Source organism: Aspergillus pseudodeflectus (assembly GCF_044049435.1).
Source record: "Aspergillus pseudodeflectus strain CBS 756.74 chromosome Unknown BJX68scaffold_48, whole genome shotgun sequence".
NCBI classification, from domain to species: Eukaryota; Fungi; Ascomycota; class Eurotiomycetes; order Eurotiales; family Aspergillaceae; genus Aspergillus; species Aspergillus pseudodeflectus.
The window spans coordinates 95,183-112,787 of record NW_027263824.1 but is presented as its reverse complement, the minus strand read 5'-3'; the positions used below and the strand labels follow the sequence as shown (position 1 = coordinate 112,787).

Here is a 17,605-nt window from a genome sequence, read left to right as displayed (position 1 = left end):
ACATGTGTATACACCGTACACTGACTGCTGCAGCTCTGGAGCAGTCTAAGCGCAAAGCTCCGCACGTTCAGCAAAAGTCTCAAAGATTCTCCGAGTTTTTCTCCGAGGCTACAATCAACAATGTTGATCTGGACGCCGTGATTCTTAAAGGGCTCAAACACCCATCCAAACCATGACTCGATTTCCAACGCTCGACATTCGCACCTTTGGCAATCGCTTAACACAATGGCTTGGCCGAACAAGAACAAAGACATGATCTACCGTCGGGTAGGCAATTCCGGGTTGCACGTCTCTGCCCTAGGCCTCGGTGGCTGGCTCACGTTAGTTGATCCCCGTTGACTTGGAGGAATTATGGCTAAACTCAGTCCTAGCTTTGGAGGCCATGTAGACAATGGTACGAGTCTTATCTCTTCGGGCCGGGACAGAGACTAACGGTTGCGCTTGAGAACAGAGGTCGCCTTCCAATGTATGAAGCAAGCGTATGACTGCGGAATTAACTTTTTCGACACCGCCGAGAGGTAAGTACTTCAACTCCATCACGGAAACATGACATTCTGATTGAGTAAAGCTATGCTGGAGGAGAGTCGGAGGTCGTGATGGGCCAAGCGATCAGAAGATACGGGTGGAAGAGAAGCGATATCGTCATTAGCACAAAGGTAAGCCGAGGAAACCAGTTTTGAGAAGCGTCATTAACAGGAGGACAGCTCAACTGGGGTCTTGCAAACGGCGAGATTCTCATCAACAATCATGGCTTGTCGCGTAAGCACATCATTGAGGGTGCTCAGGCATCATTGAAGCGCCTCCAGCTGGACTATGTCGATATAATTTACGCCCACCGTCCGGATCGATTGACCCCTATGGAAGAGACCGTGCGAGCATTCAATTTCGTAATTGATAAGGGCTGGGCCTTTTACTGGGGAACCTCAGAATGGTCGGCAGATGAGATCGCAGAGGCTTGTGGTATTGCGAAAAGCCTAGGCCTGATTGCTCCGATCGTTGAACAGCCACTCTACAATATGCTGGACCGCGCCAAGGTCGAGGGGCAGTATCAGCGCCTGTACTCCAGGTTTGGCCTGGGTCTCACGACCTTCTCGCCGTTGAAGATGGGGCTCCTGAGCGGGAAGTATAACAATGCCACAACGCAGCCTCCTCCTGGCTCTCGATTTGCAGAGAGCAAAGATAAATTTGCTAATGGGGCTCGCGAGACCTGGGAAAGTGAGCAATGGGCGGGAAAGATCAAGATAATCAATGGCCTCCAGGTAAGACATACTCGGTCGTCATTGCGAAGATCGCTAACACAGACTTCAGTCAATAGCAGATAGCCTCGAGGTGAAGCTTTCACAGTTGGCGCTTGCGTGGTGTCTGAAAAACGAAAATGTCTCGTCGGTCATTACTGGAGCATCACGACCGGAACAAGTCATTGACAACGTCAAGAGCTTAGAAATCCTACCGAGATTAACGCCGGAGATAATGACCCAGATTGACGAGTACCTTCAGAACAAGCCCGCATTAGATCCTGCTCGACAGGATTAAATGTCGCGGATTTTAGTCGACAAAGAGATGGGAGACTAAAAGCGGTAGGGCACAGATGCAGGATACAAGCTGGTTGGGACGGGTTGTCGGCCGTGCCCCCCCAATCTGAATAGACATATCATGTAAACAATGTCATAGTCCCCAATTCATGAAAGACCAATCGGGCTGATTTGTGCCCATACTGTCTCCCATTTGTCCAGTTATGTCAAAGGTCATCCATGGTGGTAGACCTGTAAAGGCATTGTTTCCGGTGAAGGGTGTATACAGGTCTGCAGGAGCAGGGGTATTGTGCATCTGCGTCGGCCAAAGGGCCGTATGGCTTTGTGCGGTCATTACATTGGGCGGGGCATCCTGAGCAGCATTGACGGCTTCTTTGGATAGCCAGGTTCTCATGATGCAAACTATCTTGGGTGTCTCCGGCGAATGTCCAGCTTGTCTCAAGGCTGACTCGGTCACCTCCCAGGCGTGGTAAACGGTTGCGGTGATGGTTCTGAAAAGCAAATTCGGCGATACGCGACGAAGACACTTGGCACGAGCCTCAAAATTGTCACTCATCAAACTCCAGCAGTGCTGAGCGTGTTTGCTGAGGGGTCTTCTTCGTAAATCGTGCAGGAGATGAAGATAGGCGGGGAACGGGAAGTAAAAGTGCATGAGCCAAAAGTACCGTTGTGCACTCGGCGAAGTCAAAATTATCGTATCACACTCTAGCATGCGGAGTGCATAAGGGATGACAGCATCGCGCTGGGCATCTGTTGGGCGCCCTGGTGTATGCTTTGAATAGTGGTTGATGAGGCGACATTTTGCAAGAGCTTGTCGAGTCGCCCAGATCGTCATAAAGTGAAGAGGGTTTTCTGGGTCACAAAACTGAAGATACCGATCTTCTATAGATTTCTCCCAGATATCAACCTCATCAGCACCCGCTGGAGCATCTGGTTGCGCCTTTCGCGCAAGGATCTTGAGGGCCGGGCACGTGAAGTCCAGGTGAGCTGACGAGTGCCTCAGGAACTCTCCTACTTCACCCCTGACCACAGCGAACAGTGCCTCGGATGACTTCCCCTGAACTTTTGGAGCGGTTGTCATTTCCGGTCGCATATCAGTGTCGTTAACATTCAACGGAACTTTGCAGTCCCACAGCGGAGTAAGTGTCGTGGTGCGATAGTCTGCCATTTCCCCAATTCTCGTATCGAACAAGACCAACGCCCACCAAAGTCGTCGGCGCATTTCAGCTTCCAAGGGTGAATATTCGCAACAGATAGCCTCGCTGTGAAGTCCCATGCGTTGCGCTACGCGAATTGCAATACCAAGCATGGATGAGAGTGTGCGGGGGTCCGTAGTAGGGCGTAATGAAACCTAACACTGTGAGCGTTTGCATCAAATTCTAGAGCATTAAACTCACTATGTAAAGATATAACGCGGTTAAGGAATCCCGGTCATCGGAGCGCAGGAACTGGGCGCGAATGAGCGCCTGGCGACAGGCATCCTGGTACTTTGCCAGGGTCTTGTCCTTGGGCGGGCCGACCAAGGCGTCACTTTCATATGACATGACGCTTAAAGTAGCCATACAGTATACGCTAAACATGAGAGCCTCAAGGGCAGGCTTGATGTCTTTCAGGTTCGTGATAGCTTCGATGATGCGACTCTGAAGGGTGGGCGTATGGGTAACCTTGAACAGGGGATCGACGTTATCGAGGTATATCTGCCAAAGTCTGAAGATCTGTGAGGGTTCTGGATGCAGGTCTGAAAGGTCGAGAGATGTATTTTGGGATCCAAATAAGGAGGTGCTGGGCTCGAAGACCTGGTCCCATGTCTTCTTGACGACACTCTCATTCATGTCAGGGGGAGCCGGAGTAGTTCCACTTTCCGGTTCGGGCGACTGCATAGGGAATCAGATCAGGGAGTGAGAATCATTCGCGAATAGACCCGTACCTCATTCATAGCTTTCCAGAAGCTCCTACCACAGGTGAGCTCAGAAGAGAACAAAAAGTGCAAGAGAAGTACTTTGCCTGATATCCTCCCTGTGAAAACTGAGGTGTTGGGAAAGGAGCAAACGATTCTCGGCTGTTCTCATTCACAATCTCGGCCTCTGTCTCAACACTTTGGCGGCTGTCACCTTCCGCAGTCGAACCCCCGTGGAGCGAGTCGAACTTGATATCGTTCTGGCGGAGAAGGCTCTCATACTGGCGCAGTCGATCAAGGAGCTCACGCTCAGCGAACCTGCGTTTGCGGTGGCGGGGAACCTGGCTGGCTGGGACGCATTGGACCTTTGCTCTGAGACAGTTTTCGCAAGGAAATGTACGGTCACACTTGATCTTGCGTTGCTGGCAGAGGACACACGACAGCACGCGCTGGGATTTGGCCGGCGTCGGGGGATTTGTCGGTGGCGGGTTGAGCTGAGTATCGGGCATCTTCTAAGAGAGGCAAGAATAAATACGGATGGAAAACATGACCCGAACAAAAAGAGAGATTCGCTGGAATAAGAAGACGCGATGGAGGATGAAAGAGCCAGTCCGATCGGCTTGAAAGTGGAAGCAAAACACCGGGCGGGAGTTGGTCAAGGCCCGACAGGGGCTGATTCAGCACTCTCGGGGATTAGAAAAGCCCGGCATGCAACCCATCGCGCAACACAACCAACAACTTTCCACAGCTCCTGGACTGTTTGAATCCCCGAGATGAACTCTGTGATGGATATAAATGCAACCTTTCGCTCTCACAATGGCACTCCTATCAGCAGCTCGACATCTTCGCCATATATATATTTGCCAACATGGCCCCAACCACAAAGCACGCCAAGCCTCTCGAGCAGCCGGATGAATACGCCGACGCTGAGCGAAACTACCAGCCCAAGTCTCTCAAATTCTGGTCGATAATCCTGGGCATGTACCTCGCTATTTTTCTTGTCGCCCTTGTAAGTATCGCCTAAGCTACACAGCGTGTTAATATACACTAATGCACCCTAGGACCGAACAATCATCGCCACGGCGATCCCAGCAATTACGGATGAATTCCACTCTATCAGCGATATTGGCTGGTATGGGAGCTCCTACATGCTGACCTCCGCTTCCTTCAACCCCGTGTTTGGGCGGCTATATCAGCTCTACTCGACAAAATGGACTTTTCTTTCCTCTATCGTCGTCTTCGAGGTTGGATCTACCCTTTGCGGAGCTGCCCCGAATTCTACAGCATTCATCATCGGCCGTGCGATCGCAGGCCTGGGATCAGCTGGAATCTTCTCTGGAGGCATGATGATCATCATGCCGCTCGTCCCTCTCCGCAAGCGTCCGATGTTCACCTCTATCTTCGGTATGACCTTTGGGGTCTCATCTGTCATTGCGCCCATTATAGGAGGCGCCTTTACAGACAGCGTGTAAGTCACTTATCACAGCCTTTTGCAGTTCCCGACTGACTCTTCGCAGGACCTGGAGGTGGTGCTTCTACCTCAATCTCCCTATCGGAGGCTTCACCATCGCCGCCATACTACTCTTCTTCCACGCGCCTCCGCCTCAAGGCATACAGGGCGGAATAATCGCGCATATCATCCATCTGGATCCCCTTGGGGTGTTTTGCTTCATCCCCTCTATCGTCAGTCTTATCCTAGCGCTCGAATGGGGTGGTACAACCTACGCTTGGAGCAACCCAAAAGTCATCGGGCTTCTGGTCACATTCGCCGCTCTGTTCATCATCTTTGTTGTGGTGGAGGCCCTCAACTCCAACAAGGCAATGATCCCAGCACGGGTTGCCCTGGACCGCTCTATTGCCTCGGCAATGATCTTTATGTTTCTTATTGCAGGAGCGATGATGTCGGTCGTCTACTACCTGAATATCTGGTTCCAAGTCGTCAAGGGCGACTCGGCCACCCGCGCAGGACTCAGTACCCTTCCCATGGTTATCTCCTTGGTGGTCTTTAGTGTCTTTGCTGCTATATTCACCCAGAAAATTGGCTACTATGTTCCCTCCATGCTGGTGGCCCCCGTATTCTGCTCCATCGGCAGCGGATTACTTTCAACTCTCGCTCCAAACTCCAACCACAGGTACTGGATTGCGTACCAGGTCCTCTTTGGTCTCGGAGTTGGCTGCGGGTTCCAGACATCCACTCTTGCGGCCCAGACGGTTTTATCTCGCGCGGATGTCCCCATTGGCATGTCCTTGATGTTCTTCATGCAGCAGCTGGGAGGTGCCATCTTCCTCGCGATTGACCAGAACCTGCTTTCAACCAAGCTTGTGGGGCGACTGTCAAGAGTCGCCGGCCTTGACACCGAGAGAATTGTCAACACGGGAGCAACGGATCTTCGCAATGTGGTGCCTTCTGACGAGCTTGACACAGTGGTCAACGCCTACAACTACGCTCTTACGCGCATCTTCGTCGTAACTGCTGGCATCGGCGCAGCTGCGATAATCGGGGCTTTGACAATTGAGTGGCGGAGCATCAAGACCCAAGGTCCGAAGCCTCAAGAACTGACCACATCAAGCGATTTGGACGAGGAAAAAACTTGCCCATCAAGCGAGAACACATCGGGAAACGGCGCAACCGCGCTGCAGAAAATAGACGTATAATCCCGACCTAGCGAATAAACCTCGTCTTTTCCATTATTCGGTCGAAATGACCCCTTATGTACTATATATAGAATGATCCACTCCCCTGTCTCCAAAACTTCGCGCTTTATTCTGTTCTCGACTTCTTTTTGTGGATGAAACGCCGCTGTGATAACCCTGGAGGGTGTATACGAGATTATACGAATGAAATATACGACCCCGTAAATCAATGGTCTCGACAATGGAGAATCTTGCACATATGCAAGGGCGCAAGGAGTCATGCCCGAGTCATGACAAACTCACAGAAAACTCCAGGTATGCACCTTGTCGCAAGTATCGTATGCGCGCATGTGTCGCATAGCTCAGCAGCAACAGGTCCGTTGCCCAGTCCCTCCTATTTCGCACTGGCGCGAATACGAACCTCGGAAGACACCTCGGACGTTTCATCTCGGCCCTTGACCAGTTAAATCCAGATGACGAGAGCATGCTCGGATAATTCCTCTCGGGAGGCGAGTATTTTTAGATCCTCACCCGCATACCAAGATGATTGACAAGAACACGAGGGAACGTTACATCTCTAACGGGACCTGATACGATCTTGGCGAGAACACGAGATCTGCAGTGGCCGCAGTGGAGATCCCCAATGAACAATGATACTGCGAAGAGTTTAGGGCTAGGTCGATACGAGACGATGTGACGATGATCGACATTGCAACGTTACAGGTGTACGAGGGAGGACCTCGAAGTATACGCGATGAAATACAGGGGTTATAGGAGCGAGAGGTATAAAAGGTGGTCATTGAGTGCACTTCGAGAAGAAATCATCTCATCATCAGTTCCAAGCACACAGCACTCCCAAATCTCCTCTCTCTGCTCAATATCTGCATTTCATCATGCTCCTCACAGCTCTCGCCCTCCCAATCGCAGCCAACGTGCTCGCAGCAAATGCCTTCCCCCTCGTCGCAAGAGCAACCTATCCCATCACCGGCAACGGGGTCAACTGCCGCTCAGGCCCCGGTACCAGCTACGATGTCGTGACCTCGTACACCAAGGGAACAGAGGTTTCCATCTCCTGCCAGACCTCCGGTACCTCGGTCAATGGCAATAACATCTGGGACAAGACCGGAGATGACTGCTATGTCGCCGACTACTATGTCAAGACTGGCACCGACGGATACGTGACCGACAAGTGCGAGGGTGATGATGATGGCGGCGATGACGGTGGTGACACTGGGGGCAACCTCCCTGGCCTTGGTGCCACCCAGTCTGCGCACGCGAAGAAGATCATCGCGCAGGCTAAGAAGCAGGACGTGGGTAGCCACGGATGCCAGGCTGCTATCGCGACTGCTTTGGTTGAGGTACCTAGTTTCTCTATCCCTTCCACAAGCTTCATACTTACAATGCCACAGTCCTCAATCTACGTCTACGCCAACAGAGCCGTCCCCAAATCCCTCAACTACCCTTACGACAAGATCGGCAGCGACCACGACAGCGTCGGTATCTTCCAGCAACGCGCCATGTACTACGATGTGGCCAAGGCGATGGATCCCGCTGGATCCGCCAAGCTGTTCCTCGATAAGATGGTTGGTATCAGCGGCTGGAAGACCATGGCGGTTGGCAAGCTGTGTCAGAAGGTGCAGGTGTCGGCGTACCCGGATCGGTATGCCGAGCGTGTTGCTGAAGCCAAGAAGATTTGCTCTGCTGGCGGTCTCTGATTCATGCTAAGTGATGTATGTGTTGGCTTCGCAAGCTCTGTAATTGAAAAGCGACCGTACATCTGGCCTCACACTGAGATACAGCACCAGGATGGGCTTTGAGACGTCATGGGTTGTTGCACTGTATATATTCATCTTCTTGTGTTTTCCGATTATCAAAATGCAATCGTTGTGATGCGAAGCCTACTTTGAGTCCTTGGTATACATATAACATCCCGCAGACTGTATTACGCACTTTGCACCGAGCCTGCGACGAATATTCATGGAGTGCTCAGCATGGGTCAGGACAAACTGCTCTACCCCAGCTTAGTGCACGCAGACATTTGTGAGGCTTGCAGCTGTCGAAGACGCAAGCTAACATTATCCCTACTTAATTATCGTACCCAACCATACTACGTAGATCAAATCAACATCTTGTTCGGGGCAACCGCTTGACCATGGATGTCGTCTCCCGCGATTCTCGCTAGGACATTCCTCGCCTCTTCCAAGAGCTCCCAGCGACAGCCAGAGAGTGCATCACGAGCTGCCCTAATGAGCCCGTCTGTCCGGTTCGCTCCAACGGCAGACGCCAGTCCTCGCTGCAACGCACTCGTCATACGAATCACATAATCCTCCGCACTGGCTTTGACTGCTGCATCCTGTGGCAGCTCTCCCTCGGTGATGACTCCGTAGACCCAGAGGGTCAGAACCGCAATATACAAGCACCACGGCCGCGGCGCGATATGGTCGTCCCGGGCTCGATAGAGGCGGCCTGAGAACATGGTCTCCTGGACCAGGAGCAGCGCGTGCCGAAAGGCCTCGTGCGCAGAGTCGGAGAAGCACCATCGTTGCATCCGGGCTCTTGTCTTTTCGTAGTTGTTGCGCGCTACAGGGCTGTCGAGTCGGTCGGGGTCCATGGCGAGGGTGTGGATGTCGATTACGCTGATCTGCAGGGTGATGTATGCGATACGGTGCAGGGGTCGGGCAGCCTCGAGGCATACTGAAGGCTGTAACGAGAACAAACAGGTCGACCACGAGTCGATTGCGGAGCTAATAAGGGGAGCCCATGGCTTTACGAGGGTTTCCGAATTGGACGTGGCAGTCCTCGCCGCCCCTCCTTCTCCTCCCTCCGTCAAGGCTAGGGACTCCTTTGGGTGGAATTTCCCGACTTCAATCCCAAGCGTCAACCGAGAACCAGCGTGGAGATGGGTCTGAAGATTCATCAGGCCATGCAGCAGGATAAACCTTGCGTATTCGCTGCAGCTTGGAGGGACAATGTTTCCGCGAATCATGGATTTGAGCGCTGGGAGGAAGTATGAGATGGAGGAAGACGAGGGGGTGGCATTTTCAGTGGAGGAAGAGGGACCCTGGCCCTGGGATCTCAGTTCCTGCCAGCCCTCGGGGGATGTGCATTCCCACAGGGATTCTGCGCACGGAAGGGCCATCTGCATGTCACTCACAGACAGCACAGGGCTGTGCCCAAAGACACAGGCATGCTGGGCATCCATGACAAAGGCAAAAAACGCCGTTCGTCTCCAGGATTCTTCGCTGATCCATCGGAACCAGGTTTGCTGGACGGAGTCTGTAGGCTGAGGAGCCCGAGGGGTGGAGGCCGCCAGGTACGCACTTCCCCTTTTCATCATCTGGCATGATTAATGACGTGTTGCCCACCAAGGCTTTTGACCGAGTCCGCTTACTGTAATAATTGCCCCGTGGAAGATGTGCGCCATTTCGTAGTTCTTTCGCGATGAGATCATTTTCCCGTATGCTTGCACAAGGAGGAGAGCCTGCAGACACCAGAGCGGAATCGGGGGCTCAAACATGCCGCTCTGTCCGAGTCAGCGCTACACTCACTGGTGGATGACGACTCTCACGTTGATAACGATTTGGCGAAGCGAGTTGTGGACCTGTTGCCCCACGAGAAACAGCGCATCATCGCTGACTATAGTGGAACCGAGATCTAAAATGGCTATAAGCAGGAGTGGCTCGCAACTAATGGCAGACAGTGTTGGCTGGTGGACAATGGGGAAATGGGGGTGGTAGTGCTCGAGGTAGAGTGCGTAGAACATCTTCAGATTCACGACGTCAAAGAACGGGGATTGCAAGATGCTAGTATCCAGCTGAGCCAGTGCATCAAAGATATTGGATCGAGCAATCAGCCACTCATCCTGTTGGCTACTGCTGGGAACGCCCCCAATCTTGTCTCCTTCCAACATGTACTCAGCACCCATGTTTCCACAGCGGAATTGGGAGGGCAAGTCGACGTTCATCAGCAGATCAATGTCCAAATGTGAGATTGCAGACTCGACGAGATCCTGGCTGCTCTGCCCGGGTTCGAAAAACCAATCTAAATCGTCCTGTCTATTGTCGGGTTCGACCCACCCGGTCCATACGGGATCAACTGCAGCGTCATCCCCGGTCTGGAATTCTCCGGCTTGTTGTTGGTCGATGGTAGTCTTGTCCATGTCCCCCGAGCTCGAGCTGGGGGCATGCTCGTGGCCTTCAATTTGTGTCGAGTTCAGCTGACTCCTGGTACAGGCCTGCATCAGCGAGGCTTTGGATTTGCGGCGAGGTGATTGAGCCGCAGATGATGGCTTCACAACGCCCCCGGTATTTCGAAAGAACATTCCTTTTTCATGGCGTGATTTATGCCGTCGATAGAGATCTTGCCGTACAAATGACTTGGGACATAGATCGCATGAAAAGATCTCCTGCGGTGCATCTACGACAGATCAGCAAGGATCTAGAATGCCCGATTCGCGACGTACGATTTAAATGATGCCGCTGCAGGTGCTCCTGGCGCAGGAAAGAGCGTCCACAGCCAGGCTCCTTGCAAGCGAAGGACCGTTTCGAACGAACTCGCGGAGAATCCATGCGGCATAGATGGCGTAGATTGGAGGCAGAGGAAGCATCAAGTACGCTGTTATCGTGGAATTTGCCCATGGGCATCCGGAGGGCATGGGTTCACTTCCCCGCCTCTTAAGACAGTGGGCATATCTCTTATCGCTTCTAATGATGGGCTGGCGTATTCCCACCAATGGATCGCACGTGTGCTATCGAAGCGAGCCTGGGAATCTTTTACCGAGGTTCCACCATGAGCGTGGGGCTGCTAGCGCAAGCCATGTATTAATCAAAGACCAAGCCTACATAAAGCAATCATCTAGACATCAGCCTGTAGGAAGATATCATTCAAAAGCAACTGTTCCTAACTTGTACACGCACGGGATCAAGGTGGGGAATCCGCCAGAATCTTGGTCACTAGGCTGGCGACAGCCAAGTGCTCAACGGACGAGTGATAATACCATGACTACAGTAGCTTGTTCTCCAAGGATCTTCTCCACACCAATCTCTTGTCCTGACAGCTTGTCAGATCGCCTGCTCTTCCCCAGGTTCCTCCTTCGCATAGGCCGTCTCCTGCCCTGCATGTGCAGGTGTATCCTGAATCGACCACGCAAACGGAGCCACCCAGACCAGCGCAAAAACCACAAACGCCCAATCGACGGCAAACTCAACGTTGTAGTTTGTCTTGTCGGAATTGACCTTGGAGGCGATCGCACTGCCCACCGCCTCCATGCACTTGAACGCCCCCACATACCGCGCCGCTTGCTCAGGTGATTCATGCGACAGATAGCCAATCGTCCAATAGACCAGGGTCTGCCAGACGGCGTCAAACGCCCCGTATGCGAAATACAGCACAAAGGGGCCGGCGTATTTGGCGCCCGAGTCCAGGAGATCCATCCCCCCCAGAGAATAATAGTCGCTCGTGGGGCCACGTCGGAGCTGCGCGGCCAGCCCCCCCGCCCAGACGACCATGGAGATGATCCCCGTGATTACAAACCCCCAGAGGCCGCGTTGCCGGCGGTTCATGGACTTGTTGTCGAGGAAAAGACCGAAAAGGTAACTGGAAACCATTTGCGCGAGCCAGTACATGCCGCCATTGAAGCTGCGCGTACGGATGTTGAAGAGTTTGGCGTTGTACGAGTTTTGTTGGTAGTTGTAGGCGTCTAGATTGTGTCAGTGCTTGAAAGGAATAAAGAGCCAGGAGTTGGCGATTGAACGAACAGTTTGCCGCCATCCAGAAAGGAATGAGAGAGACCACTCTCCAATCTTTGATCACCTTGGCCAGCTGCACAAATTCACCCCAGACGCTGGGCTTTTTGGCCACCGCTGCGCGCGAGCGATCCTCCCGAATCACATGGTATGGATTGAGAAGGCCCAGCGCGCAGCAGCAGCCGGCACCCATGATGCACATGAAGGCAATATAAGTTGAATCGGAAACGGTGCCAGACTGGGAGTGGAAATTCAGCCCAAACGAAACCATCGAGCCGAGAAACCCGCCCAGACTGCAGGCGTATGTTAGAAGGAACTTGAGGCAAGGCTGTCGCAACTCACTTGAAGATGATCCAAAAAACGCCAATCATGCGTCCCTGCTGGTGCGGCAGAGGATAGCCGGTCATGATTGAGCCCTGCGAGATCCAGAGCAGGGATGCGCCAATCCCCAGGATTGCGCTGGCACCGACCACAAAGCCCTGGTTGTTGGTGAGCGTAAAGGCCAGCAGAGACCCTGCATAAAGCACATAAGGCACTCCGCCAATGAAAATGGTCCATTTCGGCCCGAGGATATTGTTGACGATGGGGGCGATGAAGATGTTGCCGGCTGCACTGACCGAGGCCAGGGCGATGTGGCCTTTGGCTTGTGTGGTTGTGTCCAGCTGGCCACCTCCTCCAATGCCAGAGAGCGCATTGTACATTCCCGGGCAGCTGGTGGCCGAGTCAGACTAAAAGCCATCTACCTGCTCGGCTTAGGAGTTGACTCACCCAAAGGCGACGAAGCTGACCACGACAACCTGCCAAAAAGGTGCGTTGTACCGACTGAAGCAAATCTTCTCTGGGCTCATGTCCAATTCGGCCACAGCGGTGTCCTCATCAATGGCGGGAGAGATATCCTCTCTCTTTGCGGTTTCGGGGGCCATATTTGCAGACGAGAGGTGGAGTTTGAGAGCTGCTGGGTAGAGATACGCTATGTGGTTATCTAGACATCATGGCTCCCTTTTATGTCCAACCGGATTCAATGGTCAATCCCGAGACGAGATAACACGCGCGGATCGATCCCACGCAACGTACGGGATGGAATCATTGTTCTTATCGCCTGCTCCCTGTACCCCGCGTTGGGGTTTGATTGTGTGGGATAGTGACCTTGGGCCGTGGTATCTTGATCTTGAACAACCCCACGTGGTGCGAATCTGAATATATTGTCCCTTGAATTCTAGCGGTCCCTGGTCATCAAACAACCTTGACCCCGTTTAGGCTTCAGCAACAATGTTGTTCTCACTTGCATGGCTGCCCATGCTCGCCTCGCTGGCGAATGCAGCAGCAGTCGACTTTGCAACCCTACCAGCTCATCCTCGACTGCTCTTCACCAATGATCGCGTTCAGAGTGTTCTTGCTATGAATGCGACCGACGCGTATTACCGTGACGTCCTCAGCCATCTCGCAGCAACCGCTCAGACAGCTGTCAAAACGCCTGTCGCCCTGACCTCTGCCTCGTCGTGGTCGAGCACGATCCGAATGAATGTCGGTGCTGCCGCAGGAATGTACCGGCTCACCAACGACACCATTTACTCCGACTGGGTCGCTGAAACCCTGCTTGTTCTCTCCAGCCTTGCAGACTGGAATCCGTCCAATTTTTTGAATACTGCCGACATCACCATGACTGTCTCGCTGGGATACGACTGGGTGTACGAGGCGCTGACGGACACGCAACGGAATACGATCGAGACTGCAATCTTTGACAAGGCATTTGTCCCTGCGATGGATTCCTCCATTAATTCATGGAGTCATCACACCAACAACTGGGCCCAGGTAACGCATGGATGCCTGATCATTGGCGCTCTGGCGGCCGGGGACGTCAACTCCACGCTTGCCGGTAAGGTCATGGAGTTTTCGCTCCCCAAACTGAAAGTATCACTGGAGCAATATGCGCCTGACGGCGGGTACATAGAAGGCTATTCCTACGGAGCATATGCCGGGATCTTTCTGGGGCTGATGATGGGCGCATTGGACACCGCACTAGGAGACGACCTGGGGATCTCCAGCCTTGCAGGCATGGACAACCTGGGTGCCTGGCTGACACATGGGCTGGGCCAGGCAGGCGCATTCAGCTGGGCAGACGGGGCCTGGACCCTGTCCAACGCCAACACGCTGTGGAGCGTCGGCTACTGGGCAACACGGTTCCAGAAGCCCGAATGGCTCCAGGGAATGCTCTCTGCATTCACCGCCGCCCAAGCAGCAACCTTCCAGGCGTTCCTGTTCTACGATTCTTCGCTCAATTCGCCGACCGTCCTCCCCACCATGCCGCGCTATAACCAGTTTTCCGGCGTCGCAGGCATGACCTACCGCACCTCGTGGACCAGCACAAGCGGGTGGTTCTTTGGGTTTATGGCGGGGTTCAACGGGCGCTCGCACGGCCATCTCGATGCCGGGTCTTTTGTGGTGGATTACAAGGGCCATCGCTGGGCTGAGCTGCTGGGCTCCGACAGCTACAGTCTCGGCGATTATTTCGTTGCCCCGCGTCGCTGGACATACTACCGCTGCCGCACGGAAGGATCCAACACGCTGAGCATCTCCCCCAGCTTCCAGACGGGGCTCGCCTTTGCCAATCAGGTTCCGTCTGCGAATAACTCACTCTTGTGGACGGGGAGCTTCGACACCTCGAGTCGGTTTGGCATCGCCAATCTCACCCAGGCATATGCCAATGTCTCCACCAGCGTCCTCCGTGGGGTGGCGGTCTTGAACGATTCCCAGCTCCTGGTCCGTGATGAGGTCCGAGCATCCAGTCCCGTGGACATTGCTACTAGCTGGCATACGAGCGCAGACGTGACGGTCGGTTTCGACAACCGGACCGCTACACTGGCGCTGGGTGGCGTTACGATGGAAGCAACTCTGCTATCTCCGCCTGGCGCGTACTTTCAGCTCACCAGCACGAACCCTTGTGATGCGTATACTGGGTGCGCTGAGGCGACTAATGCGGGAATATCCAATATGGCAGTTCGCCTAGGGAGCATGACTGCAGACGCGAATATTGTACTGGTTTTTGCAGAGAGCGGCACGATTGTTGATGATTTTGATGCTGAATTGGCCGAGTGGTACTCTTTGTGTACCACGGATTGCTGGAAAGGGGAAAATGTGGAGGATCCATACTGGCTTGCTAATTCGGAGGTATATTATTAGGAGACAGTACAATAGTAGCCCTAAGGACCAATCTACATGGACATAGATACCCAGCTTCGAGTTTGTGCGGACTCGTATAGAGCGTCGTAAAGCTTCAGGAGCTTCGCAGCCATCGTGTCATTACAACAGTCGCCGTCCACGAGTCCAGCTTGAACCCGGTGGAAGAAAGAGTCCATTTGTTTCTTGAATGCAGCAGCGAGCATTTCCCCCTCTGCGTACTCGCCTGTAAACAGACTATTCCGTCCAGCTTTCCATTTCCCCATGGGGGTTTTCAACACAATGCTGCTCCCAGGTCCATCCAGGTTCAGATGCAGCGAGCCGCCGACCCCGTAAATGTCAATGGTCCAGTCCTTGAGGTACGCACACGGCTCCCAAGCGGTAAAGTCCAGATGCACATTGAAGTCGCCATACTCGAGGATGGCCGAGGCGATGTCCTCGTGAGCGAGCCCACCGACCGTCTTCTCGGGATTCAACTGTCGCCCGCTGAAGAGACTGGGGACCCAAGAGAACCCCTCATGCGGCGGCCGCACTGGCAGCTTTCGAATAGACGAGACGAGATGTCGCGGCAGTCCGAATAGATCGACCACCGACTCCACAACATGACCCCCAAGGCTGTAGAAGAAGCCGCCAATACTGCCGCTATCCGACTGCCACGGCTCGTCGCCTGCGCCCCCAGGACATCCCCCGTGGAAGCGCGCCTCGGTAATGGGTCCTAGAACCTCACCCTGGACAATCCGTCGAGCGAATTCTACAGTCTCGAGGTAGTGAAGCTCCCACCCGACTTCGAAAACGATTCCCCGTGCGCGAATCTCGGGGACCAGTGGGTAAAACGCCCTCGGCTGCGCGGCGCCGGGTTTTTCGACCAGAAGCCCCTTGGCCCCGCTCTTGATAGCGCGGCGGATGTAATCTGGGTTTTCGGCGTCGCGCCCGTGGATCAAGGCGATGTCATAAGGCAGGCCCATAAGCTCGCCGAGGTCGGCGTATCGTGGACAACGGGCGTGTTTTTGCATCTGTTCGGCGACCTGCGCGTCATGATCGTAGTACCCGAGGAGCTTGATGTTGTCGCTTCGCTCCTGCAGGTAGGTGAATCGATGGAAAATGTGTGGGTGGCTTGTGCCCAAGAATATCACGTTCAATTTCATATCAAGGGATGGATAGAGTATACTGAGGGTCCAGAGATAGACGACTTGTTCAGTAGATTATAAAAGCGGGACCACATCCCACGCAAGATGCACCTTGTAACCTAACTAGGATACGATAGAACTTTGGAATACCCTCCATCCACCAGATATGTCTAACACGAATTTAGAAGTGCAAATGGAGAGAGTAGGGCGTAAAACACTTACCCCACCTGTGGTGAATCCTCCCTCAACCACTGCCAGAAACTCAATCCATCTGCAGTTGACACTCGGGTCAGTGTCAAGATGGGCCAAAGGGACGAACAGCATACCGTGCAATGTCCTCTCCCCTTCCAATCCTCCCCACCGGATGCGCCTGGCTGAGAGCCTCGCTCTTCCCAGCCCCCCACGCAGGCGCATACTCGCTCTGAAAGTCGCGATCGAGGTTGCTTTTCATCTCCTCCAGCGGAGGGAGCAGGCTTTCATTCCTCTCGGAGCGCACATCCACCATCCCCGGGCTGATGCAGTGGACTCGGATCTTGGGCCCGAGGCTGACAGCCATGGCCATACTCAGTCCTTCAATCCCGGCCTTGGACGCGGCATAGGCTTCCCCGTGCTTGCTCTGCTGTGTCGCGCGACAGCTTGACATGTTGATGATGACTCCACCCTCGGGGGATTTTTCGAGGTGGGGGATGGCGGACTGGGAGACGCGATACGTGCCGACGAGGTTTACCTGCAGGATCTTTTCGAAATCGGATGTCGGGACCTGATCCATTCGGATGCCCGATCTCATGTACTGGCTCTGCAATGGGATTCGGTGAGATAATACGCCTCTCAAGTACTCTGGGCAATATCGAAACTCACATTGATTCCAGCATCTGGTTATCGATCAAATTAGCAAAATCCGTGTAAGAAAGGCTGCCCTGGTCAAGACCCACTGTTGATCAGAACATCGAATCTGCCAAACTCGCGAATACAGGCTTCAACAGCGGCGACAACCTGTTCCTCTTTCGATACATCCATCGACACCCACTTTAAATGCTGTCGCTTGTCCTCTGGAATGACCGAGGGCAGGTGCTTCGTACAGGCGTCTTGCAGGAATGCTTGGTTATAATCCGTCAAAAACACCCTGTGGCCTTTGAGGAGCAGCTCTCGCACGACCACTCTGCCAATTCCACTCCCCGCTCCCGTGATAAAAAACACTTTGGACATGGCGATGGACTTAGGGGAGACTCTTCCGTAGAATTGCAAGATAGATTAAAACAGAATTAACTGGTGATCTCGGCTCAAAGATGATGAGTACCCCAATCTTGATTACCAGCGCGTGACGGGAGAGTCGGGCATTACGGCAATCCCACGCAAAATGCGGGATAAAGTGAGGGGTCAAGCGGCCCTAACCGATTCCTGAACTAGTTAGCTTTGGGGTCAAATACTCGCTGCTATTAAAACATTAGATCTACGAGGTGGCCGAATAGAGCAGTCATCATTTGCTCTTACCCC

At 53.5% G+C, this 17,605-nt stretch overlaps 9 protein-coding genes across 9 annotated transcripts; 4 read left to right on the top strand and 5 right to left on the bottom strand.

The window, feature by feature from the left end:
• Positions 1-225: 225 nt before the first annotated feature.
• BJX68DRAFT_270354 (NADP-dependent oxidoreductase domain-containing protein) lies at positions 226-1,533 on the top strand (the record flags this gene model as incomplete). The annotated part of the gene is made up of 6 exons (XM_071046622.1): positions 226-320; positions 372-394; positions 452-518; positions 569-656; positions 705-1,259; positions 1,309-1,533. The coding sequence occupies 6 exons, from the start codon at positions 226-228 to the stop codon at positions 1,531-1,533; spliced, it is 1,053 nt and encodes a 350-aa protein (XP_070895395.1).
• BJX68DRAFT_157658 (fungal specific transcription factor domain-containing protein) lies at positions 1,494-3,621 on the bottom strand. The gene is made up of 2 exons (XM_071036790.1): positions 2,930-3,621; positions 1,494-2,883 (listed from the first exon to the last, which is right to left on the bottom strand). The coding sequence occupies exons 1-2, from the start codon at positions 3,410-3,412 to the stop codon at positions 1,666-1,668; spliced, it is 1,701 nt and encodes a 566-aa protein (XP_070895394.1). The 5' UTR covers positions 3,413-3,621; the 3' UTR covers positions 1,494-1,665.
• BJX68DRAFT_244244 (Zn(II)2Cys6 transcription factor domain-containing protein) lies at positions 3,386-4,039 on the bottom strand. Its single transcript, XM_071041274.1, has one exon. It carries the CDS (start codon positions 3,936-3,938, stop codon positions 3,465-3,467), a length of 474 nt encoding a protein of 157 aa, XP_070895393.1. The 5' UTR covers positions 3,939-4,039; the 3' UTR covers positions 3,386-3,464.
• Positions 4,040-4,297: 258 nt separating this feature from the next.
• Positions 4,298-6,084, top strand: BJX68DRAFT_257569 (MDR family MFS transporter; the record flags this gene model as incomplete). Its single annotated transcript, XM_071043372.1, has 3 exons — positions 4,298-4,438; positions 4,491-4,897; positions 4,947-6,084. 3 exons carry the CDS (start codon positions 4,298-4,300, stop codon positions 6,082-6,084), a joined length of 1,686 nt encoding a protein of 561 aa, XP_070895392.1.
• Positions 6,085-6,956: 872 nt separating this feature from the next.
• On the top strand, positions 6,957-7,778 carry BJX68DRAFT_270351 (SH3 domain-containing protein; the record flags this gene model as incomplete). Its single annotated transcript, XM_071046621.1, has 2 exons — positions 6,957-7,421; positions 7,473-7,778. The coding sequence occupies 2 exons, from the start codon at positions 6,957-6,959 to the stop codon at positions 7,776-7,778; spliced, it is 771 nt and encodes a 256-aa protein (XP_070895391.1).
• Positions 7,779-8,179: 401 nt separating this feature from the next.
• Positions 8,180-10,706, bottom strand: BJX68DRAFT_270350 (C2H2 finger domain transcription factor; the record flags this gene model as incomplete). The annotated part of the gene is made up of 4 exons (XM_071046620.1): positions 8,180-9,400; positions 9,455-9,586; positions 9,632-10,479; positions 10,526-10,706. The coding sequence occupies 4 exons, from the start codon at positions 10,704-10,706 to the stop codon at positions 8,180-8,182; spliced, it is 2,382 nt and encodes a 793-aa protein (XP_070895390.1).
• A 417-nt stretch (positions 10,707-11,123) lies between these two features.
• On the bottom strand, positions 11,124-12,730 carry BJX68DRAFT_270349 (major facilitator superfamily domain-containing protein; the record flags this gene model as incomplete). The annotated part of the gene is made up of 4 exons (XM_071046619.1): positions 11,124-11,761; positions 11,820-12,100; positions 12,150-12,518; positions 12,576-12,730. The coding sequence occupies 4 exons, from the start codon at positions 12,728-12,730 to the stop codon at positions 11,124-11,126; spliced, it is 1,443 nt and encodes a 480-aa protein (XP_070895389.1).
• Positions 12,731-13,076: 346 nt separating this feature from the next.
• Positions 13,077-14,987, top strand: BJX68DRAFT_270348 (uncharacterized protein; the record flags this gene model as incomplete). Its single annotated transcript, XM_071046618.1, has 1 exon — positions 13,077-14,987. The coding sequence occupies one exon, from the start codon at positions 13,077-13,079 to the stop codon at positions 14,985-14,987; it is 1,911 nt and encodes a 636-aa protein (XP_070895388.1).
• Positions 14,988-15,019: 32 nt separating this feature from the next.
• On the bottom strand, positions 15,020-17,317 carry BJX68DRAFT_270347 (uncharacterized protein; the record flags this gene model as incomplete). Its single annotated transcript, XM_071046617.1, has 5 exons — positions 15,020-16,060; positions 16,334-16,382; positions 16,438-16,907; positions 16,970-16,983; positions 17,044-17,317. 5 exons carry the CDS (start codon positions 17,315-17,317, stop codon positions 15,020-15,022), a joined length of 1,848 nt encoding a protein of 615 aa, XP_070895387.1.
• Between the last annotated feature and the right edge of the window lie 288 nt (positions 17,318-17,605).